Below are 12,291 nucleotides of genomic sequence, written 5' to 3'. Positions count from 1 at the left end.
GTAAAATATCATTCTTCTCTTCAAACTTTATTTTGGAAGAGTTATTTTCATTTAAAAATAAGCTTAAGGTAGATCCAATCAAGATGGCAGAACAGACGGTCCACAGCGTCACTCTCTCCCACAAATCAACCAATTTACAACTATAAAAACGTAACATCAGCCAAGCCAGAGCCGCTGGAGCTCAGGGGAAGAGGAGGAGAGATCAATGGAGTTCATGAAGGCAGGAGAAACTACGATGAGAAAAAGAAAAAGCTGCTTTGAGCATTTCGGCCACAGCTGCTTTAAGGCTGGAACTGCTGAGTGCATGGAGCAGAAGCCGGCAGAAGCCGCAACTGTGCCCTTCAGATGGAGTTACTTGGAGGCAGCAGGAGAGAAGAGGGCCTTGGTGGCCCCCAAGACAGCAAGACCACTAATAGGGTTCCCACAGACCCACACAGGAGCAAGGAGCCAGAACAACTGAAAAAAGGGAGCCATTCAGAGGCTGGTGAGTCATTGCAAGGGATCAGCGCATGGCCCGTCCCATGGGAAGTGTTTTCAGCACGGGCGGTGGGGGAGACAGGCCCACCGGGGGAACATTGGGGCACAGCAAGGACAGCTGATCTGCCTCCCAATCAGCACAGGACCACTCGGAGGAGACTGGTCGGGAATACAGAATTGCATGGGGTGCAGTTTGATGAAAAAACTCAGGCCCAGATCAGAGATTCTACAGAACACAGATCCGCCAGGTCTCTGGAGAGCCAGAAGTACCTATAAGGTCAACCATTAAACCCTGAGCTGCACAAAAAGGCTTCCCTAGGGAAACAGCAGCAAAGTAGCAATTTAAACAACCACACAGCTCAAGTATTGATTCCCACAGGAAGTTCCCCTGTGTTAGAAGCAAAGGACAAAAAATTAGTTCCAGGCCAAGCACACCACCAGCACCTTGGGGCCTGCCTGGGAACTGGAGGCTTGGATCTGGGGACTAGACCCCACTCCTACTTCCAGGCAAACTGCACCAGTGCCTCGGGGCCAGCATAGGGACCTGAAGCATAGAGAAGAGGACTGGACCCCCCTCCCACAACCAGGCACACCACGCCAGCACCTTGGGGCCTGCCCGGGAACCTGAGACAAGGAGAAGGGAAACGGACCTCTCACCCATAACCAGGCACACTGAGCCAGCACTTCAGGGCCGTCTGGGGAACTGAGGCATGGAGAAGGGGACTGGACCCCTCTCCCACAACCAGGCACACCACACCAGCACCTTGGGGCCCGCCCAGGGACCCAGGGCATGGAGAAGGGGACTGGACCTCTCTCCCACAACCAGGCACACTGAGCCAGCGCCTTGGGGCCCACCCAGGGACCCAGGGTATGGAGAAGGGGACTGGACCTCTCTCCCACAACCAGGCACAACATGTCAGCACCTCAGAGCCCACCCAGGGACCCAGGACATGGTGATGGGGACCGGACCTCCCTCCCACAACCAGGCACATGCCAGCACCTCGGAGCCCACCCGGGGACCCGGGGTAGGGAGAAGGGGACTGGACCTCTCTCCCACAACCAGGCACACCAAGCCAGCACCTTGGGGCCCACCCATGGTCCCGGGGCATGGAGAAGGGGACCGGACCACCCTCCCACAACCAGGCACACTGCGCCTGTACCTCGGGGCCCACCCAGGGACCCGGGACATGGAGAAGGGGACTGGACCCCTCCTACAACCAGGCACATGGCACCAGGGCCTTGGGCCCTGCCCAGAGACCAGAGGCATGGAGAAGGGGACCAAACACACTCCACAACCAGGCATACCGCCAGTGCCAAGGAGCATGCCAAAAACAACACCCCCACGTGTGTGGCCCACCACAGCCACAATAACCATGGCTGCTGCAAAAGCGGCTAGACACCACAACCACCACGCAGATGGTCCACCAACCACTGGAGTGCATTCACACAAGAAGAGTCACCAGCAGAGACAAAGAAAAGAGGATGTCTCTTTCCACAAAACCCATTTCAGAGTGACACAGGAAGCATTTGCTCTATGATAATACTGGGGGACCTGATCACATCTCTCAGCATTGGACAGATCATCTAGGCAACAAGCTAACAGAATAACCATTATTCTTTCAGAAGGAGAGAAGAAATCTAGGGCAATTGGAGAGGGGAGGGGGAAGGAATGGGGGAAGGGGAGAGGCTGGAGAAGGGGCATAAAGAATAACTACGATTTGTAACAATATATATGCTAATAATACTGATTTAATCAACATATCTCAATGTTCACCCCCCAAAATATGTATAATTAATTTTGATTCAATAAATAAAATTATTTTAAATATATAAATAAATAAATAATTAATTAATTAACTAATAAGCTTAATATGTAATGGGTTTTTAATATCATTTAAAAATGGCTATTTTTTAGATTTCTTGGCTTTAATTTTTAATACAATAAAAATTGATAGATATAATCCTCATAATCAAAAGCTCTTTGGGGTCCTCAGTAATTTATGTTTGTAAAGGGATCTCAAGACCAAAATGTTTGAATAACACTGATGTGGAACAATATACAGAACTATATTCATGATGTTCTAGGTAAAAATGAAAAACACAAGAATACACAGTAGAATACCATTTTTTAAGAAATAAAACCTGTGTTTTAAATGTCTCTGACATGCATGAAAGTATGGGTGATAAGATTATGAGTACTTTTCCTGTTATTTTTTCTCTGAACTATTTATAATAAACAAAGTCTAATTGCTTTTGATAAGAAAAGACAATAAATCTATTTTCATTTGGGGAAATACAAGTAAGGGCAATTACAAAAGCTTCCAAAAGGCATAAAAATAATAACACCAGACAATAACTCTCTAACAGCAGGGATGAATTTCTTGCAATAGTTTCTCAATAAAAATAACTAGAGCTGCAAAGGAATGTCTAACAGAATATGAAAAGAAGGGAAGAGATACAAGGCTACAATATAAAAACATTAAACAACTACAAGACCAAAAATACAGTTGGGACAGCTACAAAATCTATTAGAATAAAGATGCATATCTTTTCCCCCTCATCATACAAGGCTTAATTTTGATTTGAGGACTAACTAGCAATTTCTCCCTTATCCTGACAAATACCTTAGGAAAGGGTGCAGTTTCCAATAAAACATCATTTCTAGCATTTGAGGTTTCTTTACTCAAAAGCTTGGCCATCGATGTCGTAGCACACCCTTCTAAGAGTTCCTCTCCAAGAGGGAGTAAGTCCCCCAAGAGGAGAAGGAAGTACTAACAGTGTATCTATCTCATGAAAAAGAGACAAAAAGAAAGAGAAGAAATAAGGACAAATGTATTCAGGTGCAAAAGGCTAAAACTGCCCTCCAACTAAAAAAAGTTAGGGTCCAATTCCCTATCGCTCCCAACCATAGTGGGCTGTTGGGCGTTTTAACCTCTCACTAACCTAGAAGCTGCACATTTGCCAACAAATAAACAGATGTTTCTCCTCCTCCTCCCCCTTTCCACCATACTTATCCCTAGCTTCCGTAAACTGAAGTCCCTTTTAACTAAACAAAGAATATATGTCTCCAGAGGACCAAACCGAGAAATCACTCTTTCATCCTATGTGCACACACTCACTTCTTGATAAAGTTTTGGGCACTGTGGATGAAAGCGCAGAGCCCGTAGAAATAGTTGTCTTGCACTCTCTGAAGACAAGCAATCTTCCATTTCCCATTTAGCCGCCATGATCCACAAAGCTGTAAATAAAACAAAAAAATCAGACTTCATTTCAATAAATTAATCAAATCAGGCAAAAAAAAGACAAATGCTCTAATTTTAATACTCCAAGAATTTTTTTTTTAAAATCTTACCAAAAGGGTAAGGGGACAAAGAGTTTCTAACTGCAGAATTTTGTTGCTTTATCTAAAATTAGAAAGAATATTCTGAAGCAAATAGGTAAACGCTAACATATGTTCAGTCTGGATGATGGGTATATTAAGTGCCTGTTACTACACTTCATCAGATCAAAGGACAACATCACTGTAAGTCACATACAAATGTTAAAGGTGCTAAAATACTAGAAAAATTTGTGTATCTTAGAATCAAGAAATAAAATTATTTTGGACCTTTTCTCTATATTTAGAATAATTCATAAAATTTTTTTAAAAACACTGTCCTTCTACATGGTAAATAAACTCCACATTAACATTCTAGCTACTTAACTAGAAACTTAATAAAGGTCAGCTATGTTACCAAGCAACCTTGCTTTTGGTAAAAATGACCCATAGTTGGTAACCACACCTGGACTAGGAGGGCCACAAACAGTGGCAAGCCACTGCTTTAGGCTTTCTCGAGCATGTCACTCATAAAACTGAGCACGGACCTTTCTAGGATTTTTTTTTTTTTTTTTTGTCTTTTTTCGTGACCGGCTGCACTGCGCTCAGCCAGTGAGCGCACCGGCCATCCCTATATAGGATTCAAACCCGCGGCGGAAGCGCTGCTGCGCTCCCAGTGCCGCACTCTCCCAAGTGCGCCACGGGGTCGGCCCCCTTTCTAGGATTTCTGGAAGCTATGCCCATCCATGGGACTTTCAAGCCAGAATGGCTCCCCTACCTACTAATGTGGTCTCATGCTCTCACACCTGAACAGAGAATGGCCTCCAAATTGCTAAGAGCACTCTACTGAAGAAACACAGCTAATGCTACCCTGCTATATGTTTCTGAGTAAACCATTGCCTTATGCAGCCTATTTGAGTCTTGTGTAGTATAAAATGTCCAGTAAGCCTAATGCCCTGAGAACAGGTACTGGAGCATCTCCACTATAAATAATATACCGTTCACACACTAGTCACAAGAAAAGTCTTTCTCTTACAAAACATGAGCACCTGTTATGTAACCCTTCTAAAATCCATATTAATATTTTCCCCTTTAAGCTTTTGAAATCCCTCAGATTTGACTGCTTCCAAATAAAATGTCGCTCAAATAACTGAAGAGTTTCTTTTACCATCAACCAAAAAGAAAGTCCTTCTTGCTCACAGATACAATACCGGGCACAGTAACTAGTACACAGTAAGCAGGACTGAACTAAGAGGCAGCTATTGAAGAACAAAAACTGCTGAGGCCAACTGCCTAAACTCAAGACCTCAAAATAATTTCTCTTAGGTTTATCAAGCAAAATAAATTCCACAATAGCTTGAGCTTAAATAAATGTAGAAAAAGAAATGACAAGAATTTCACCATACCTGGCTTGTTTGAATGAATGGCTAACATGGCAGAGAATACCTTGCTGAGTTGAGTTTTGGTAGCCTATAAAAGAGGAAGAAAAATTTCTACTTCCTGCACAGAGAAATCAATGAAATAATCTCTAAATAATATGTACTACACTCTCACCAACTGTAAAATCCAATGTGGCAAGATCTGGTATTCCAGGAACATATCAAATATAGAAACACTCACAGTTTTCTTCTACCTAAACCACTAAACATGAACATTCTAAACATATTTTTATATGTTTCAACTCTACTGAACAAATATGGTAAAAATAATTTTCTTTTCAACTGACTTAGAAGCCACTTATTACAGTCACGCAGAAATACAAATGTTACACTGAAGTTCAACCTCCTTGGGTTCTTTTCCCATTTGTTACCCCTATATCTTAGCAGAAAACATGGAGTTCAATAATTAAGTATGAAGCTTAAAAGGCAGACTAACAGAACGAAGGGAAAAGGGAGTCAGACACGGCTTTACTCACCCATTTCTTACAAAAAACTACATAGGAAAGCCAAAGTTGAACATCATCCTGCAAGAAAAACAATTATAGTAAGCTGCTCAAATTTGACCTTTATACCTTTGAATTAATTCATTTTGTTAGAAATAGAGGCAGACTTCAGGGCAGCCAACATGTTACCATACCCCTCAGCCTACTGGGCTCTTCCTCACTGAGGCTTTGGATTTCTTAACAATGACAGTTCAGTTTGTCCCCCCCACGCCCACCCACCATGCTCCAAGACAAAATGTGTTGTCTATACAATCTGTTCAATGCTGTTCTTAAATGGTCTCAGTCAGGGGTAGCAGCACAAAATTTGACATTCCAGGAATCCAAAGCAATTCTCACATAATATCATCCAGTCCCAGAGCCAAACCTGAAGAAAATCACGTTACTGAGGTACTGCCCCTACCTAACCATTTATCTTCCACTTCTAAGTCTTCAGTATACTTAGACATATATCCAAACCTCTCCCAGACAATTTTCTGTTTCTTAACAATGCATCAAATACACTGTTTTCAGCACCATCCTCACAGAAGGAGATTTTATTTTTTTTAGCAGTTAGCCAGTAAAGGGATCTGAACCTGTGGCATTGGTGTTATAAGGCTACACTCAAACCAAGTAAGCTAACTGGCAAGCTCACCAATTTTCTTAATGGTTTGTTAGATGGCTTGAAAAATGTTCCAAGTGATGATACCATCATTAGAATAAGTACTGAGACACCCAAGATAAAAACAGAAACAATGCATTTGAATATCCAACTCATAATATGTATAATACATATCTTTACATCTCTTAGAATTAAGGATGCTCTGATCACTTACTTTCCACTTCGCTGAAGCACGTCGGAAGACACCTTGTACTCGGTGCACAATAGAATTCTCAATCTCATCCTTCTTAAATGAATATCCAATGCGCTAAAAGGGGACATAAAAAACAAAGCTTCAGTTTAATCACATTTATCCAAAGCAGCATTCCTACTTGATCATTTAACAGTACTGATGAAGAAAGCAAAGAATTAAAAATATCCATCATGGGTACATCATCACAGTTTATCAACACTGTCTCCAAACATTGTCACTAAACATTACCTATACGACCACATTGCTTTTTTTTGGTGACTGGCCAGCACAGCGATCAAATCCTGGACTTTAATATTATCAGCACTATGCTCTAACCAGCTGAGCTAACCAGTCGGCTCCACATGGCTTAATTCTGTATTTTTTTCCCCTACTTCTAAAAAAATCTTCTACTTACTGTTCTTCTTCTCTGGATCAGCTCCAATAGATTAATTTCATACTATGGAAGAAAAATATACAAAAGAATAGAAGAAAAATTATAACCTTTTAAATACAGAAAATATATTTAGTTAAAATATCATAAAGTAAAAAATCAAGAATATAAAATAGAAGATAATTTGCTATCAAGTGTAATTTACAATAAATGTCTAGAATTCACTGAAAATTCACCTTACATTAGTTAAACTAACAAATACATAGAATCATTAAAAAACTTACAATCACAAAGAAAGCATGTTACTAAAACCGTAAGACTAACAAGATTTACACTATCAATTAATCCAACTTTCTAATCTACAACAGTACGTTCAAACTTTTAATAAAAAAATTCAAACAAAATCTTAGCTGATGCATGAGCAAATAAAGCAGATAAAGAGTTATACTAGCTGAAACAGGGGTGACAAGCCTGATTGGCTCCTCCTACCACTTCTAAAGCACCACCTAGAACCCCTAAGGCTCTCTAAAACCACTACTATATTTATCTGATTATTAATGATGCTGACATCTTTTCATAAGTTTAACTTATAAATGGTGTTTCCCCTTTGTGAATTGCATATTCATATGATTTGTTATTTTCTTCTTAATTTGTAGTACTTTATATATGTACAGTCATGCATCCCTTAACAATGGGGATATATTCTGAGAAATCCATCACTGAGCAATTTCAACACTGATAGAAACAGTGTTGAAACAAACATCATAGAGTGTACTTAGGCAAACCCAGATGGTTTAGCCTGTTACTCAGACCACCGTCCTATGTGCAATCATTGACCAAAATGTTATTATGTAGCACATGACTGTAGTTCCTTATATATCTGTGTATATGCAATTCTAATTATACATGTTGCAAATATTTTCTCCCATTTTGTGGCTCGTCTTTTCACATTATTTGTTGTGTCTTTTTTGCACAGGAATTTGTATTTTTAACATAATCAAATAAATCAATCTTCTCTCTCGTGGTTTGGGCATTCACAGTTTCATTTATTTTTTTAAAAAACTTTTGCTACCTGAAGTTGTTCTTTTATAGTTTTCCTGAAGACTTAGTTTTCCCCCACATTAAGCTTTTCAGTTCATCACGAATTTCTTTTTCTGAATTATGTGAGGAAGCGTCTGATTTTATTTTTTCAATGTGGATAACCAGAACTTCATTGATTTAAAATGCCATTTATGACTCATAGCAAGTTTATACAGTTGTGTTCAGACAGGGGAGTGAATACATAAGACTGCGTGTGTGTATATTTTTTAATCTATTTATTTATTTCAGTTACACTCTCTAAAACTGAACAAGTCAAACTAATCCACAGGTAGCTTTTCAAATATTTTGAGAGTGAAATCATTTGCCACTTCTTAAGTCTCTTTAAGGTTAAACATCTCCAGTTTTTTCAACAATTCCTCCCACAACAAAGCTTCCATCCTGGCTGCCTTCCAACCAACCTCTCAAAGTCCTTCTTAAAACATAGTCTTGACCATAACACAATGCTTCAGATGTAGATTGATAAGTGCAAAACAAAGGCTGGCCAGTTGGCTCACAGTTGGTGAGAGTGCAGTCCATAATACCGAGGTCAAGGGTTCAGATCCCAGCACTGGCCAGCCACCAAAAACCAAACCAAAACAACAAAAAGTGCAAAACGTTTTTTAAGCCAAAATCTTCTGAGAGCCCCCTGTCTGCAAGCTCTCTACTCTGCTAATTTACCAACACTCTACTTTTGTAAATGTAATTAGAGTATATTTTTTACATAATATGCTCTTGGCTCATTTTGAGTTAGCAGTCTACTATGAGCCTTAGGACCTATTCCAAAAACATGATTCTTATCCAAGTCTCATATATTGTTTACTCAGCTGTTTTTTTAATCCAAGCTCAAAACTTTTAGTCTTATAAACATTTCATCTTGTTATTGGTTCTGTCTGAATCCTGATTCTGTCATCCAACATACTAGCTATTCTCCCACATCTCAAAATTGGTCTGGCATGTATGTTTTGTTTTCACTCAAACTTTCCATCCATTTACAAGATGGAAGAATCTTACCTCTGTCCAAGTTGACAGACTTACAGAAACACAAGTATTAACCTTCCAACCATCTGTTATCATCCAATACACACTCCTCTATCCTGACCCCCAAAAGGCAAATCTCTTGCTGAAATCCACTTACATACTTATATCTCTGGCAGTCTCTGATCTACTAACCCAACAAGAAAAAAGAAAAAAAGAAAGAGGAAAAAAAAAAAGAAGGGTTTCTGTCGGTGATGAGCCCAGCAAGCAGCCTCAGGCCTTTGGTGGTAGCCTTTTTTTGGCATCTACAGAGATGGTGAAAAGCGGAGCTGGAGGCTGAAACTTAAAAGTACTGGATGGAGTCCTAAAATGAGTAAGAATGGCTGCAAGCAGGACCTGGGTGGTCACCAGAAATGAGAAAGCGGAGATGGTGTAACAGCCTCTCACGTACATCCACCTTATACTTTATTCTGAAGTTAAGCTCAAGTGTATGAATTCATGATGACACCTAATTCCAGTTACAATGAAGGTGCTGGCTGTGGACTCTGGAAAAGGTCATGTGAAAACCCATTATCTTAAGATGTTGAGTGTAAAGATCTTCATGATAAAATTTCTGTAAACAGTAGTCTCAGGCTCAGTTTCTGAAGCTGAAAAAGGATCCTCTAGCAGCCACATTGTGGCAGCTGCCTGGACCCAGACCCAGACCTGTACTCTGACTTGAACCCAAAGATAAATGTTTCTCATATATGTGTCTGCAGTGGGTGAGACAGAACTGTGAACTGCGCTGCCTGAGGTTATCTCCCAGTGATGCCAGATGGGATAAGCACAGCCCTACCTTTGCTGCTAACTGCTAATTCTTATAAAATAATCTCCCAAAAAGAATCATTTTAGAGTTCTTTGGGCTTCATCTTCAAAAGTATCCAAGGAATTCAAGTGACTGAAATTACCCCAGAAAGTCTTTGGCAGTTAGTGAAATTAGGGTATAACCAAGAACATTCAGAACTCCAATTTAGGTGATCTGGGCATTATATTGTATTGGTGGGACTGAAATGATTATAAATTGAGATTAAATAATTAACATGCATGTACTCTGTTAGCAGAGACTAAGGGGAAACAGATGCTTAGCCTAGGAAGACATTTCTTGGGGAGGATTTCCTGTGAAGTCACTGTGTCTTAGGTTTAAATTCCAAAACACAAATAAAGTGTTGTTTTTTTAAAAAAAAGAGAAAGAAAAAAAGTTCAGTTTGGCAAAGACTAAAGCCTTAGTGGAGCAATGCTACTCCCAGTGATCATCTCTACTCCTGTTCAAAAATACTTGTCTAATAAAAAATTCTGGAATTTTGTAGAAAACTGATATTAAGTTCACCATTCTATAACTGATTTAAAATTTGTGATCGGATTAAAACGTAATAAAATTATTCACTTACTTGAACGTAATTGATAAAGTCTTCCTTGAAAAGGGCTCTTCGTTGTATTTTGTATTCTAGATCAGAAGCCTTCTTAATGATGGCCCTGAGGAGAAAGCCATTTAAACTATAACACTTGAAAAGAGCAAAGGTTAAACTTGGGATTTTTTAAAGTTTCTTTATTTTGACTATACTTATAACACATATTTACCAAAACACATAATTCCCAAAAAACGAACATCTTTCATAAGCTAGTATTCTCTTACCTAATTACTTCTGTGTTCTCAAGGGCATGAAGATGCATTTAAAACTTTCATGAAAATCATCTTAATTGCCAGGACTAATTGACATTTCCACCAGCAAAGCAAACAATATCAAGTACTTTACATTATGTATACATGGTACTAATAATGATTTCTCTTCCTCCAAATTCAGGTTACTTAGGTTCTAATAATCAAATCTCTTGCTTAAATTCCTCTTATTTCTGAGTTTTCATCATGTAAATTAAGAAAAGAATAAATAAATTGTCTCCAACTAAAAAGATTTATTACTACAAAGAATTTACAGGAGAAAATTCACCGTCCTTGGCTAAGGAGTGAACACACAACATGTGTATATTAGGAGAATTTAATGCAAAATGCTCAAGACCATTGTCTTTAGTGATGGCAACAATAACTAACATTTACTGAGTACTTCATGAGTCCACACTACTATGTTCTGTGTTTCACGAACAAATGTTTGATTTGAGGCTCCCGTGGTCACACTACTCCATTCACTGACACTGTGAGATGAAGAAATAGTCACAAAAAAACAGTTAAAACTATTAAACGTAATTAATTTTTAGAAATGACGAAACTGAATTAAATGGTCCCCATGTTCAAGTCTAGTAAGGGAGATTCATCCACTCCTCCTGGGCTCCCACAGCTCTCTGTTCGCATCTCCAGAGCAGTACATGCGGCTGCGGTCAACTTAACAGCACACTGTCATCAAAATGTCTAATGTGTCTGTCTCCCCCACCACACACAGTGCTCTGTGAACGCCTTACGGGCACGGATGGTGGTTTCATCACTTTTACAGCCCCGGACCTGATCCAGGAAGGGCTGCCAGTGTGTTTAGTGGCTAAATACACGGACGGATCACCTTACAATGGATGAGAAATTAATTCTGGCCATCACCAAAACCCAGCAACGTGCTTCCGCCAAGTTAGGAAAAATAAGCACAACTCAAGTGTCCCACCCCTGGCCCCGCCACACACCCCCACCTCCCCTCAGCCCGCCCAGCTCTTCCCTCGTCCCCTTCCCCAGCCCTCTCTCACTTAATCTCCGCATGACTGAACAGCCCAATGCGCTCCAGCTGCTCCAGCTCGGGGAGTCGATCTTCTACGCGCTCCTGAATTATCTCCGCCATGAGGTCCGAATTCCACAGCCCCGTGAGGACAGACTCGACGGCAAACACGCGCAGGTAGGGCCCACCTTCCAGTCGCGAGATCCAGCCTTAACGCTCGCACGCACGGACGGAACGTGCGGCCGGGTCCCGCCTTTTCCGCTTCCGCCGTCTCCGCCTGTGGAGAAGTCCCTTTGGCTCTTGCGGCCCCTGTCGCCTCCCTGTGGCGGACTGTGGCATTGCAGCGAGAACTCCTCCGAGTCACGGCCCGGACGCACAAGGACAGGAGTGGAGGGGCGGGGCTAGGTTGGGGGCGGGGCTAAGTGCACGCGCGGCTGGGCTTGGGCGGGGGTCGCATAAAGCGCCTCCGAGTCCAGAGCGGTTACCTGGGAGGAGCGTGAAATGCATTTTCTGCAGGACATTGTCTACTTTTATTGTGTTCCCATCCCACGTCCTTGCTGTCTAATACCAAGAACCTAAAAATAATTTTA

The 12,291-nt window shown here is 40.9% G+C and overlaps 1 protein-coding gene across 1 annotated transcript in view; it reads right to left on the bottom strand.

The window, feature by feature from the left end:
• UTP6 (UTP6 small subunit processome component) overlaps positions 1-11,940 on the bottom strand; it is a 28,194-nt gene extending 16,254 nt beyond the window's left edge. Inside the window, exons 1-7 of the mRNA XM_063111447.1 lie at positions 11,733-11,940; positions 10,439-10,523; positions 6,981-7,022; positions 6,548-6,640; positions 5,709-5,756; positions 5,200-5,263; positions 3,597-3,715 (exon numbers count right to left, since the gene is read on the bottom strand). Of these exons, the coding sequence (XP_062967517.1) occupies positions 3,597-3,715; positions 5,200-5,263; positions 5,709-5,756; positions 6,548-6,640; positions 6,981-7,022; positions 10,439-10,523; positions 11,733-11,824 (543 nt within the window). The 5' untranslated portion in view covers positions 11,825-11,940. The remainder of the gene's footprint in view (positions 1-3,596; positions 3,716-5,199; positions 5,264-5,708; positions 5,757-6,547; positions 6,641-6,980; positions 7,023-10,438; positions 10,524-11,732) is intronic.
• Between the last annotated feature and the right edge of the window lie 351 nt (positions 11,941-12,291).

This window comes from Cynocephalus volans, chromosome 10 (assembly GCF_027409185.1).
Source record: "Cynocephalus volans isolate mCynVol1 chromosome 10, mCynVol1.pri, whole genome shotgun sequence".
NCBI classification, from domain to species: domain Eukaryota; kingdom Metazoa; phylum Chordata; class Mammalia; order Dermoptera; family Cynocephalidae; genus Cynocephalus; species Cynocephalus volans.
The sequence above is the reverse complement of the archived record's forward strand: the minus strand, read 5'-3'. Positions and strand labels throughout refer to the sequence as shown.